The sequence below is a fragment of the Phyllostomus hastatus genome, unplaced genomic scaffold (genome assembly GCF_019186645.2).
Source record: "Phyllostomus hastatus isolate PE091 unplaced genomic scaffold, TTU_PhHast_1.1 phas_contig_16, whole genome shotgun sequence".
In the NCBI taxonomy this organism is placed as follows: Eukaryota; Metazoa; Chordata; class Mammalia; order Chiroptera; family Phyllostomidae; genus Phyllostomus; species Phyllostomus hastatus.
Window position 1 is genome coordinate 23,159,106 of NW_025333643.1, and position 13,212 is coordinate 23,172,317.

At 42.6% G+C, this 13,212-nt stretch overlaps 1 protein-coding gene across 3 annotated transcripts in view; it reads right to left on the reverse strand.

The window, feature by feature from the left end:
- LRIG1 (leucine rich repeats and immunoglobulin like domains 1) overlaps positions 1-13,212 on the reverse strand; it is a 102,672-nt gene that overhangs the window by 52,989 nt on the left and 36,471 nt on the right. For all 3 annotated transcript variants that reach the window (XM_045832176.1, XM_045832175.1, XM_045832174.1), the window contains exons 2-3: positions 11,591-11,662; positions 3,678-3,752 (exon numbers count right to left, since the gene is read on the reverse strand). In XM_045832176.1, the coding sequence (XP_045688132.1) occupies positions 3,678-3,752; positions 11,591-11,662 (147 nt within the window). The remainder of the gene's footprint in view (positions 1-3,677; positions 3,753-11,590; positions 11,663-13,212) is intronic.

The window sequence follows — 13,212 nt, forward strand, 5'->3', positions numbered from 1 at the left end:
GGTTCCAGGACTCCCCTCAGATACCAAAATCCAAAGATGCTCAAGTCCCTTAAATAAAATGGCAGAGGTCAATACATAATCAGCCCTCCACATTCTCGGATACCCAACAGTGAATCGAAAATATTGTTTCTGATCTGTAGTTAGCTGAATTCATGTATGAGAAACCCATGAGTACGAGGCCTGACTGTTTATTGAAAAAAAATCTACACGTGCCCTGGCCAGTGTGGTTCAGTTGGTTGGGTGTTGTCCCTCAAAGCAAAAGGTCACTGGTTCAATTCCTAATCAGGGCCCATGCCTGGGTTGCAGGTTCAGCCCCCAGTAGGGGCATGAAAGAGAGAGGCAACAATCGATGTTGCTCTCCCTCTCTCTCTCCCTCTTTCCTCTCTCTTTAAAAAAAAATAAATAAATAAAATCTAAAAAAAGTGGAATTTCTACACATAAGTGGAACTGCACAGTTCAAACCTGCCCTGGCTGGTATGGCTCAGTGGATTGAGAGCCGGCCTGAGAACCAAAGGGTCGCTGGTTCGTTTCCCAATCAGGGCATATGCCTGGGTTGTGGGCCAGGTCCCAAGTAGGGGGCATGTTAGAAGCAACCACACGCTGATGTTTCCCTCTCTTTCTCCCTCCCTTCCCCTCTCTAAAAATAAAAAATAAATAAAATCTTTAAAAAATATCCTATATTGTTCAAGGGTCAACTGTATTATCAATGTGAACATTTACTGAGCTGACCAACCACATTTTCAGACAACATGTCAGAGGCTTCCCACATCTGATGACACTGAATACTCTTGAGGTCACCCTGGGAAGGCCCCAGGCCTCAACTGCAGAGGCACAGGAGGTGCCAACTAAATAATTGTTCAAGATATGACACCTTTTAGTTCTATGGTTCTGAAAAAACAGACACATCAGTACAACATGCTCTTTGAAGCCTGAATGGGTGAAGTCATCACATGGCTGGAGATGCTAAGTGCGTCACCTTCACACATCAGGTGGGAAAGTATTGCCCATCATCTGCTGCCATGTCCTCTGCAAAAGTCCACTTGGGAAATACAGAAAGGCTTGAAGATGACAGCAAGTTACCTATAATCCTGCTACCCAGACGTCATAGTGCCAACCTAACTTTGCAGGATGACATCCAGGCATCTGGTCCAAGATTAGGAGACACAGGACCCACAGAGAAAAGGAAGGTAAGGACTCTTCTGTTCCTGTAATTTCAGAGAAATCACTGACCAAGTGAGATGGAGACCAGCTTCAAGCCAAAGAGGTAGCTGTCAACGCTAACCTGCATTTTCCAAACTCATTCAAAACCAGAGCGGGAGTCTTCTCTTCTGCTCTCCTTCTGCCACTTTACGTATTTTAACACAGTCTTAATGGAAAAGCAGGAACAAGGCCAACCAGCCCCACTGCTCCAGGCACTTGGGCCAAGGCACAGAAATGTATTTTTAGTCAACAGAGCAGAGCAGGGTTCAAAGTACATAGGTCCCTGGGGGCAAGCTGGGGGTCCTGCCTATCTCTGGCACAGGGTCGCTCAGAGTCATCTGCCACCACACTCTTGTGTCAGTGCACAGGGGCAGATAAAGGGGAGATGCACAGGCATTTATGAGCAGTGTCAGTTCATCTCAATTTTACAATTTACAGGGACTCAGGGAGCCTGCTGGTAATATAAAGATGTTCTCTATGGCCCTGGCTTCCCAACCAAGCCTGGAGCAAGGGGAGTGAAGGCAGTGCTTCTGAATTTAAATGAAAGGGCAAATGACCAGGGGAACTTAAAGTAGCTTCTGACCCAGTAGGACTGGGATGAGGCCTGAGATTCTGGATTTCTAAGGAGCTCAGCACCGATAACACTGTTGGTCTAGGAACCATACTTTTAAGTAGTAAGGCGTTAAGAGCATCTTCCATTGCTTCGCTCTGTGAACATATGAAGGATTATCACATCTGTAATCAATCACAGGTAGGGGTAACTCATTTAATTTAGCTAGTAATTATACACATCCCAGTTGCTGGGCACACAGGCTGAATAGGCACAAAAAGTCAGTCAGACCTGCCTGGGACAAAAGGCCACAGCCTTCACTCCAACACTTCACAGGAACACAAACTGAATCACACCTCCTGTGGCCCTAAATGTGAGATCATACCAGGCACAAGGAGTTATGTGACAACTACCCACCAGCCAGAAGCAGCAGCCACCATCTTTAAAACACCTACTATGTGCTAAGCACAATACAGGAGTTTCATAGATATCCCATTACCCTCAAACTCAGCCTCACTTTCCCTGCACATAAAACAGGTCAAGAACACATTCTGTAAATAAGATTCAAAGAGATGAAGTTGTTTGTCCAAGACACAGAGCTGGGCCAACATTCTAACCTCTGTCTCCTACCCCTACAAGTGCCTTGAAAGAGTTAAGCCTGAAACATTGTCTTACAAGGACGAGCATCTCCTGAACATAGCCTGTTGGTAGAAAAACCCAGAGATCTTCACGCTGCACCAGCAGTCTTATAATACAAAGATGGATGGCACCTTGCTGCCAAGTCCCTGTGCTCAGCCTGCCCAGCCTCAGTGTCAAGAATAGATATATACAGGTGAGCAAATAAGTTACAACACCAGCAAAATAGAAGTCAAATAAAAGTATGCAGGGCTGGAGTGGCAACAGGAAATTCATCATGGAATGCAAGGTGCTCTGCTGAAGAACCTCCCAATAGAATCTATTGAGAGAGTTACTAGACTCATGACTGGTTTATCTGGAAAGACTGGGTAACTTCAAAACAAGCAAGCACCTCCACCTGACTACTGGAGCAGGCTCTCACTTGCTCCAACAATAACATCCTCATGGTTTGTTTCCTTCCTTCCTTCCTTCCTTCCTTCCTTCCTTCCTTCCTTCCTTCCTTCCCTCCTTCCCTCCCTCCCTCCCTCCCTTCCTCCCTCCCTCCTTCCTTCCTTCCTTCCTCATTTAAGTCCCTCTGCATTCACACTTTTCCATTTCCAGAGTGTTGCCTATAATAATCAGCAGATTGCCTACTATCTCACAGTTGACCATGACAACTAATTCCTTACTTTTATGCTGATTTTGGAAGACTGGGATATTTCCTTTTTTAAAAAAAATTATTTTTATTTAGTTTTAGATAGAGGGGAAGGAGAAAGAAAGAGAGGAAACATCAATCAGTTGCCTCTCACACACCCCCAACTGGGGACCTGGGCTGCAACCCAGGCATGTGGCCCAACTGGGAATCAAACCAGTGACCCTTCTGGTTCGTGGGCCAGCACACAATCCACTGAGCCATACCAGCCACGGTTGGGGTATTTTCTTTTTTAAAACCAAAATAGGAGACCGAATCATGTTACCAAGTTCACTGGCACAAAGATGAACTTGCAGTCTTATAATTCAGACAGTTTTCTTTAACTCCAGTTTATTCACCTAAGAAATTTAATTCTATATGTATCTCTGGGTATTAAAAAGACCAGTTTCTCCCCAAATCAGAGAGGAGGCAAAACTTCCAGGTTTTAATTCTTAAAAACCCCAAAACAGCACGTAAGACATTTGTCATGATCATTAGGACTACATGAAGAAAGGCTGTTCTACACCACTAAGTACAGGAACAGTTTCCTACCACCAAATGTCAGTATGGTAATACCGTAGCCTTATCACCCAGCCCAGGGTCCCCAAATGCACCACTTACAGGAAGAGAGAGACGATGTGAGATGAAGCAACACCCAGGGATGGTATAGCTGTCAACTCATTGTTGTTAAGATACCTGTAACAACACAAAGAATTAATCACCTACATGGTTTAAATTAGTAGTTTGAAATCATATACTAATAAGGGAAATCAGAAAAACAGTGCTGAGTTGGACATGGTAATACTGAATAAAACATGAAGTTAAAAGTGAGTTTTTAAGGGGAAAGAAGTCAGGTGAGGTCACAAAAACTACCTATCACATCCACAGTTTGGAAATTAACACTCAGGGAGTGTCTCTTGTCTTCCAAGAACTTCCAACCTAAATCAGAAATCAACACTAACAATCAAGGAACAGTGACGACATGCCAAGATGCACAGTGCAGAACAAAGTGTCCCAAGATCACCCAAGAGAGTGCTCCTTATGGGCTGAAAGAGTCAGAAAAGGATCTGAGGAAGAAAGAGCATTCCCTTCTAGATGTTTTCACACAGTTGGACACAGTGGTCTGCAAACTGCTGCTCTGTCCTCACCAGAAGATGACACGCTGGGACACAAAGCTTAGACAGACGTGCGGGAGGTTCCCAGGGGCTTGGACATGCGGGGCAATTATTCTGATGCCTCATCTGTGCAATAACAAGAGAGTTGGACTGGAGACTCTCATTTATTTGAGATTCTAGATTCTTTGAACTCTGATGGACCTTCCAGACACATTTTCCAGGCATACATATAGACACATTTTTGCACATAGACATTTTGAAAATTCTCTGCAGACCAGAGATACCCTCTCTCCAAGCTCACTTCCTGCCGGAAAACTCTACATCTGTGTTTCTAGAGTTCACATCTTTTAGTGGAAGGGGAAACCTGTAAACTAAAACACTGTCACCCGGGCTGCCCCCAGAGGCTCTGTAATCCAGCCTCCTTACATGGACATGTATTTCCAAATCTGGGAAGAGAATCCAAAATCAGGCTTGTGAAGTAAGCCCAAAAATCCTTAAGAAAGCCAAAGCACAGTGTTTAGGCTTTCTGCCAAGTGACGGGCTGAAAAGAAATTGTATCTGAGATGCAGAATTAAGGGGGTAAAGCTAGGCTATCTTAGTCTCCTTTTTTTAAGGGAGTAGGTCTTACCTAGATCACTGTTTGAAGACAAGGCCATGAAAATGACAGCTGTATTCAGGTATGCATACAACTAGCATTTGCTTGAATAGAATAATCTGATTGCCATCTTTTGTAGAAACGAATAGGAAAAAAGAAAAAACAAAGGCTTTGAAATATCCCATTTGCTTTGTTTGGTGCCACAGCCAGTTGGAGATGAAGTTTGGCAATTACTAGGCTAAGGGACACAGAATGTCTGTTTCACAGTTTCATGACTACAGCATCTGGCAGAGAGAAAGCAGATCCTTATCATGTGGCAAATCCTTTCTCCACTTAAAGGGCCCTTGTTTGTGTGCTGAAGTAGACAATTAATTACTTTAACAGTCTCTTATCTGACTTCCCCTAAACCAGATTGTTTTTGCTTCACCTTTTCTCCTCAGCCCTGCAGTGATCCATTTCACATCTTGGTACAGAGATACTGAAAACTCTACGTCAGTCTGAATCTACTAATAAATTTTCATAGTACTATCAATGTACTTATTACTAAAAAAGACCCTCCGATCTTATCAGAGTAAGCTTGCTTAAGAACTCTTCATTTCCTAGATATTTATTCTAAAACAGGCGATGGTGATAATAGTAATAATTTAATAGCACCAGCCAACTTATTGAGGGCCTATTATATGCTAGGCACAGCTCTGAGAGCTTTTCAATGTATCAGGTTGGCCAAAAAATTTGTTTTGTTTTTTTCTGTAAGATGGTTCTAACAGCACTTAGTTATCTTTAACTTCATTTGAAACAATTTTGTTAGGTTGTACTGTGTCAGCTGTCACATCAATGTGCATTTTTTTAAAAACTTACCAAAATTGGTGAATTTTTGTGCCATTTTCATACTGAAGATGGCAGAAAATACATAACATTTTCAGCATATTATGCTTTATTATTTCAAGAAAGGTAAAACGCAACTGAAATACAAAAAAACGATTTGTGTAGTGTATGGAGAAGGTGCTGTGACTGATGAAATGTGTCAAAAGTGGTTCGTAAAGTTTTGTGCTGGAGATTTCTTCTTACTGGATGATGCTCCACAGTTGGGTAGACCAGTTGAAGTTGACAGTGATCAATTTCAGACACTGAGAGCAATCAATGTTATACTATGCAGGAGATAGCCGACATACTCAAAATATCCAAAGCAATAAAGTTATTGGTGAATATGAAAAATGTATATTTTATTTTACAGAAAAATCAATTTGGATTTTTTGGCCAAATCATTATTAACTCACCTTTAGGCCCCTAGAAGGTAGATCCCATGAACTTTTCCATGTACCAATGAGGACACTGAAACACTGACAGGTTAAATAATTTGATGATGGGTACTAGCAGTAAGTGGCAGTGGCCCTGGGAATCCAGCCCCAAAGTCTAGATTCTTCTAGAATCTAACCACCACACTCTATTTCTTTACAACTATCATAACCACTCGACATGTATTATGTAACTTCATCATCACAACCCTGAGTAAGGTACCAGATACTACTACTGTTCCCTGCCTTAAAGGTAAGCTGTCTAACTGAAGTTTCACTTCAAGTCACTACCCCAGAGTTATAGATGAGAACTGAACCCAAATGCAATTGCAAGTCAAGAGACCAACAAGTGAAAAGGTCTGCAAGCGCAAAGCTCCTACCCCTAGGTAACATGGTAGCTGTGTTTCAGCCTGCTTAGGATCTGACTTGACTTTAAACCTGAAACACGCAGTATGGACTCTCTGCAGGGGAACCTTTGCTAAATGAACCTGGTCTTAGGCCAGCCCTCCTGCACACGTGACAAGTTACTCCATCCAAATTCACAGAAATCAATGAATAAGGAAAGAGGCATCATCAATAACAGCTCAAGTCTTGACAAAACTGCTGGAAGTGGAGAGTACAGGTGCAGTGAACCAGTACTCAAGACAAACAGGGCATTTTGTCTGGAGCAGCAGCCCCAAATCAATAGGTGGAGGCAGAAATCACAGGCTCTGCACATGGCTACTCAATTTACAGAGAGGACAGGTGGAGAACAAAGGAGGATTGCATGGCCAGTTCTCTCTAGATCACGTCTATGAAAAAAGAACTGCTAGCTAAATGTATGTCTGTTAGCTCCACAGTGTAGCTTTCTTTGTTTGCCCCATTCCCTGCTGAAATAAGAATACTATCCTCAGAAGGCAGTGGAAGCCAAACTGGCTCTGCGACATTACCAACTTGCCAGACTGAAATAGAGACTGGTCAAAAATAGCACAACCAGAGCTAGAGGGAAAGGGCTCTAGGGAAGTTTGCAGTCTCCACAAGTAAGAAAATGGCAGGAACTTAAGACTTGTATTTAATGAAATCTAACCTTCACACTCTCCCCATACCTGCTTCCATCTAAGACCCTAAAAATCCTTTCGATGTCTGGCTTCTATAACTGAATCTTTTCCTGATGATTCCTGACCAAGAAGTGCCTGGCACAACAGATCATGAGTCAGAATCGTGACCCACCTGATCTGGAAGAGGTGTGAATAAGACAAATGGGCAGCATAGACCAACTGAACCCAGGGCAGAGCCTGGACATGGGCCTTTCCCAGTTCAGCCTTCAGGGACCTCAGCTCTCTCCGAAACTTCCATTTACTTGGCTTAATTAAAGGAAGTGTTTACATTTTGCAAGATGCAAAATGTTAAAAATAAAAAAGCCACTTCGAAGTACTTTATTATTACCCAGTCAAATTAGGCTTTAACAAACAATAAAAAACAAACCCAAGGAGTAATTTTGGATTATGGAGATTTAGGGTTTTTTGTTTGCTTTTTTTGCTTACTTACTTACTTTATTTATTTGCTAATTAGCTGATACTAGCACACAGTAAAATTTTCAAAGCCTTTCAAAAGAGAATACCAAGAATATACAGTGAAAAATAAAGCTTTCTTGCACTTTGGCTCTCTGGTCTGCCTCCAAGCAGAGGCTCCTGTTGCCAGCTACTAGAAATGCATGTGTTGCTCTTTTACACAAATGCTTGTGTGTCATACAGACTGTTTTGTTACACTATTTTCCCCTTAGTAATACATCTCAAAGTTTTCTATAATTCTTTTAACCTGCTGCAGAGTACTCCTCTGCTGGCATGAACAGTATGATTGAAGCATAATTTATTCAGCCATTCCGCTATTCCTAGACACTTCAGTTGTTTCCAAACACAAAGAGAACTGCAATTAATAGTCAAAGTTGGGTAGGGAGTTGGGACTTTGGTTAGTTTTGTTTCTTAAAAGGGAGCAAGTCACCAATAACAAATAAGTAGGAGCACAGGCTTTGGAGTTAGGGCCACTTAATAACTATTATTAGCACTATTAGGCACTTGAGAATAGGGCATACTAAATAACTGGCAAGACTTTATGACATACAGTTTGTATACCAGATGGCCAGGTATAGATGTTTTAGTGCAGTGATACTTCAATCAGAAGCAATAATAATAAGAGCAAATGTTTCCTCTGTGCCAGGCTCTGAACTGAGTGCTTACATGTAGGTGTCTCAACGAATGACATGTCAACCTTTGAGGAAGGCACTAAACTAAATGATCACCCTGCCTTAAAAGAAGAAACTGAGGCACTGTTACAGAGCACTATGAATTATTAGGGGGGGGGTTTACAGATCAAATTTTTAAATCAGATACACCTGAGTGCATTCAACCCCAATCCTATCCCTTATCCATAGAAAGGCCTTCAGCATGTCACATAACCTTACTGTGCCTAGTTTCCTTTTCCAAAAAATGTAAATAATGTAAGTACCAACTTCATAGTTTTTTCGCAGGATCCAGCTGAAATAATTAAACCTAACAGTTTAGGATATAGCTAGATACAAAGTAAATGCTTAGAAGGTGGTGGTAATTCACAGCCAAAAAAGTGGTGCCTCAAAATGACACCCCTCGTTATTCCAGGCCTCCCTTAACCTACAACACACACACACACACACACACACACACACACACACACCCAGGAGAGCACAGGCCTGAGACACAGAGGGTGAGCCATAAATACCCAGAGGCAAGGCCTAGTCAGGCTTCCTCACTGCCAACAGGAACATTTTAGGTCAATGGCCCTGGGAAGCACATGGCAGCACCCACATTAAGTATTCTTGGGCCAGGCAGCAGTAACATGATCCCAGGGCGGTTTTTAAAGAGGATGGTATAAATAGCCCCTCTTATTAATAGAGGAGCCTGGCCATCCAGGACCCTGGCTGGAGGCCCTCCTGGTGGGCTTTCCTCAGCTGTGGGCAGTGAAGCTTGTGGGGCCTGGCAGCAGCTGCACAAATGTCCTCGTATCCTCCAGGGGCCTCCAGCGGGCTCACTTCTCTTCAACCAGCCCACACTGTTCTGTAGTCCCAGCCTCCAAAATAAAACCACCACTAAAACACCACCACCTGCTGCTTGCCAGCCTGTGGTTCCCCTTGCTGAGGTTTCCAGACTTGCATGGCTCTGCAGAGTTCAGAAGAACTGACAGGTCCTGGGAAAACCTGAGCCCAGTTAATTTAGAAGCAGCTGTGTGTCAACTATCATTTTTTTTTCTTCAATATACTTCTTCACCCCTCACTCTTGACAGCTTCTTTCTGTGTCCACCAGATATAGACTTCCTATCAGTGGCAAGTTCCACTACTCTGGGCACCAGGGAATTTGTCTCACCTTCAGCCCCATGGTGTGACACCAGGGACTGTAGGCAGTCACAGCGGTAAAAAGTTCAACCTATCAGCCCTCAAGGATTTGTTCTTTAACAATGCATCCAGCCTGGGTGCCTATGCAATTAGAAAGTACTAGAAGAAAAGAGAAGTAACCTTTAGTGAGTCATTCCCATGTATAAGGCATGGGTGTCATGTCTAATTAACAACTATAGCAATAATAATAATGTGTTATTATGTCCACTCTGTAGAAGAGCAAAGGAAGGCACTGAGGCACTAAGTAACTAGTCCAAGGACAGAATCCCATAAGGGACAGAATCAGACCTCAACCCAGGTCTATCTGCTACCACAAAGTGTGTTTTTCCCACTACACTGTGTTGTAACCAAACAATGCAATCCCTGCCCTTATATCTCCCCCACACAGGAAGGTTGTATTGCCATAGAGGACACTGGATAGGAGTGAGTTTGGAGATGCAGGCTCAAGTCTACCACTCACAAGCCATGCAGTTCTGGCTAATTCTCTACACCTTGATTCCCTCAAGTGTCTGAAAAAAGTATGAGTGACTAAAGGAGTGCAGTGTTTAACACAATGACTGGCCATGGTCAACCTTCCTGAGGGCATTAGCAGAGACAGAAGAGAAGTCCTACCTGAAAGAGAAGGAGCACGGGATGGGCTCAGGCCTCATCCACCCTGTAAGTGCAACAGGAGCTCAGAGGAGGGAGAAAAGCCAAGCTGTGAGGGGAGAAAAGAGGCTTAACTTGGAGGACTGCATGGGTTTGGAAAAGAGGTCTAAAGGAGTAAGAGGAAATACTCTGCACCTAGAAAGAGCAGACTGGTGTAGAAACAGTGATACAAGTTGATAAACACTGGATTTTCTGTGTTTAAAAACTCTTCAGTTGAATGTTGTACGTTAAGATGAGGGATGTAGGAACCTAGGGCAGTGCAGCTTCAGGGTTAAATGCTTAAGACTTGGAATTAAATAGATTTAGTTCAACTCTCAGGTCTACCAACTGTGTAACACTGCATAAGTGTACCTAACTTCTCCTAGCTTCCGTTTCCTTTTCTGTCCAGTGGGGAAAATTATTGTAATGAAAAAAATTTATATGAATCATAGTGTCAATGTGAGGATCGAACAAGGTAGTATTCACCAACAACTTAGCAGGGTGCTACTATGATTGCTATTATCTACAGTCTGATCCCAAAGTTACATGTGTAGAGATACATGTTTTTCACTAAGTGTTCACAGTGGTTTTGTCTGGGTGATAAGAGTGTTGATTTTAATTAATTTGTCTTTACATATTTCTATAGTTTTCAAATTTTCTGCGGTGGGCCTACATCATCTATGGCGGCAAACACAAGGCCCACGGGCCAAATTCGGCCCTCCACCTTGTTTTATCTGGCCCAGCACCTTGTTTCTACCTGGCAGCAGTGCCAAGCTCTCGCTTAACTGTTAAGGAGTAGTTATATTTATACAGTCCTAAAATTATATTCAGCCCTTTGGAGGCAAACACAAGGCTGATGTGGCCCCTGGTGAAAATGACTTTGACACCCCTGATTACAGTAAAGTGTCCTAAAGTCTCTGTGGAACTAATATTCCTGATAATACTAACATCCATTTTAAAAGCAGAATTCTTTACATGGAAAAGGAGGAAAGGTTGAGGCCTGATTTAAAGGACACTGCAAAGGAAGCCAACTTGGGTTCCAAAGGAAACAATGCCTAGCTCTGTTTGGAGATAGGATAGGAAACATAAACCTTTACTGTCCACTTTTCCGTATCTTTGTTTCCTGGGAAATAGTTGGGTGGGGCTGGTTCCCTGGGAATTGTGGGAAGTACCAGCCAGGTGTGTTAACCTAGCTGGTCCACAGGACTTCCCACAAAGGAGGGGATTCTGTTATACCTACCATGTTCCTGGAATTTCCAGTAAGTCCATACCTACCTGACTATAACACACCCATCACTGAGGCCTAGGAAGAAGAGATGGGCTGCAACGAGGGAGAGCTTAGTGAGCAGTACATTTGTCACCGACAATATGAACACAAATGTTCCTTCTAACAAGCTTAGACTGGTGATCCAGGGGTGATACTCCTGCACTAGGAGAGGGTTTCCCCCAGGAGCTCTCCATCCCTCCAAACCCCCAGGGGCTTGGGGAAAAGCACTCACACTTCTTGTAGATTCGGCAAGTCCTCAAAACCCGAAGGGTCAATCTCAGAAAGTCTGTTGTAACTCAGGTTTCTGGTAAAGGAAGGGGGGGAAAAAAAAGTTGAATCAACATTTCAAAACACCCAACATTCAGGAAATTTCTATTCCCTGCCCCCCCAAAAATAATGACTGCCCTAACCCATGCATTATTTTAAGTAACCTTACTGACATTGAGATTTACAGACATACCTCCTGGCTTTGCATCCATCAACAAGTCACTGTGAAAATCTCAAATCACCTGAGGACTGCTGAACTCAAATGAATTTTACTCAATACCATTTCAGCACTTAGCAACTTGAAAGAAATTCTAAGGTACGTCAGTCCTCTACCTGCATTAGAGTGTCCTATTCTAAAGGTTTCGCACCATATCAAGTCCAAGTCCATTTTAAAAGACACTTTTTAATAATGTCTTACTAAAACATCAAACAACATCAAGCAGGAATACAGAAAAAGAGCAGGGTAGGGGACTAACCCTTCATTGTCTAAAAAAAATCAGTGGTTCTCAATCAGTGATGACATTTGGCAATGTCTGGAGACATTTTTAGTTGTCACAACTGTAGGGAAGGGGGTGAGTGGCTACTGGCATCTGGTGAGTAGAGACCAGGACACTGCTAACATCCTATAATGCAGGGGTGTCAAACTCATTTTCACTGGGGGCCATATCAGGCTTGTGGTTGCCTTCAAAAGGCCAAAATAATTTTAGGACTGTACAAATATTACTACTCCTTAACTGTAAAGGAGGTGAAATTACATCCAGTTAGGTTATGTTACATTAGCTTAATTAATTCACAGGAACAGAATACACACAGATGTGGTCCACTGGACCCTAACTTCTTGCACACTGGCTGATCCGTGCCACCGAAATATATCCCAGCCCTAAGGAAGCTGAAAAGGTTAACAATTTTCACTTTATCTATTAATTTCACTGACATTACTGCCAATTAACAGTGCTACTGATCATGAATTTAAAGTCTAGTTCTTAAGGGCACAGTGTCACATAAGTGGCAGCTACCTTTTAAACTTACTCCAGAGATATTCCAGTCAATCCTAACCTACAGCTGACAGTCATTTCACTGTCAACTCAAGACATTCATCTAAATAAAAGTCAAACTACACTTGCACTTAACAGTATATCTGTATTCAGGGCATAGCCTAAATAAAAAGCAATTTGTCCAGAAATTATGTTACTACAAAAAATTGAGGATGGTAATTTTTAAAACCACATTACCGAAGCCAAATGTGAGCCTGTCTGCACTTAGGGCTACACAGAAATCAACAGGCTAGACTCGGAAAAGAAAATTCACAAATGAAGAGAATTTACCCACATCAGAAAAAGGACCAGGCAGACTGAAATTGTCTAGTTTGAGCACAGTTTCTTAAAAGGGAGAACTGAAATATCATTTCTGGGTCTAGAGATACTGTGAGTTTACACTGACTATACATTTATATCATCAGAGGTAATGGAAGGTGTTGAGCTGGAGGAGACATCAGAGAAAGACTTAGACACCACACAGACAAGAGCCTGGAAGGCAGGCAAGGAATGTGGATGGTCACCCTGCAGGTGTGGGATGGGGCCAACACAG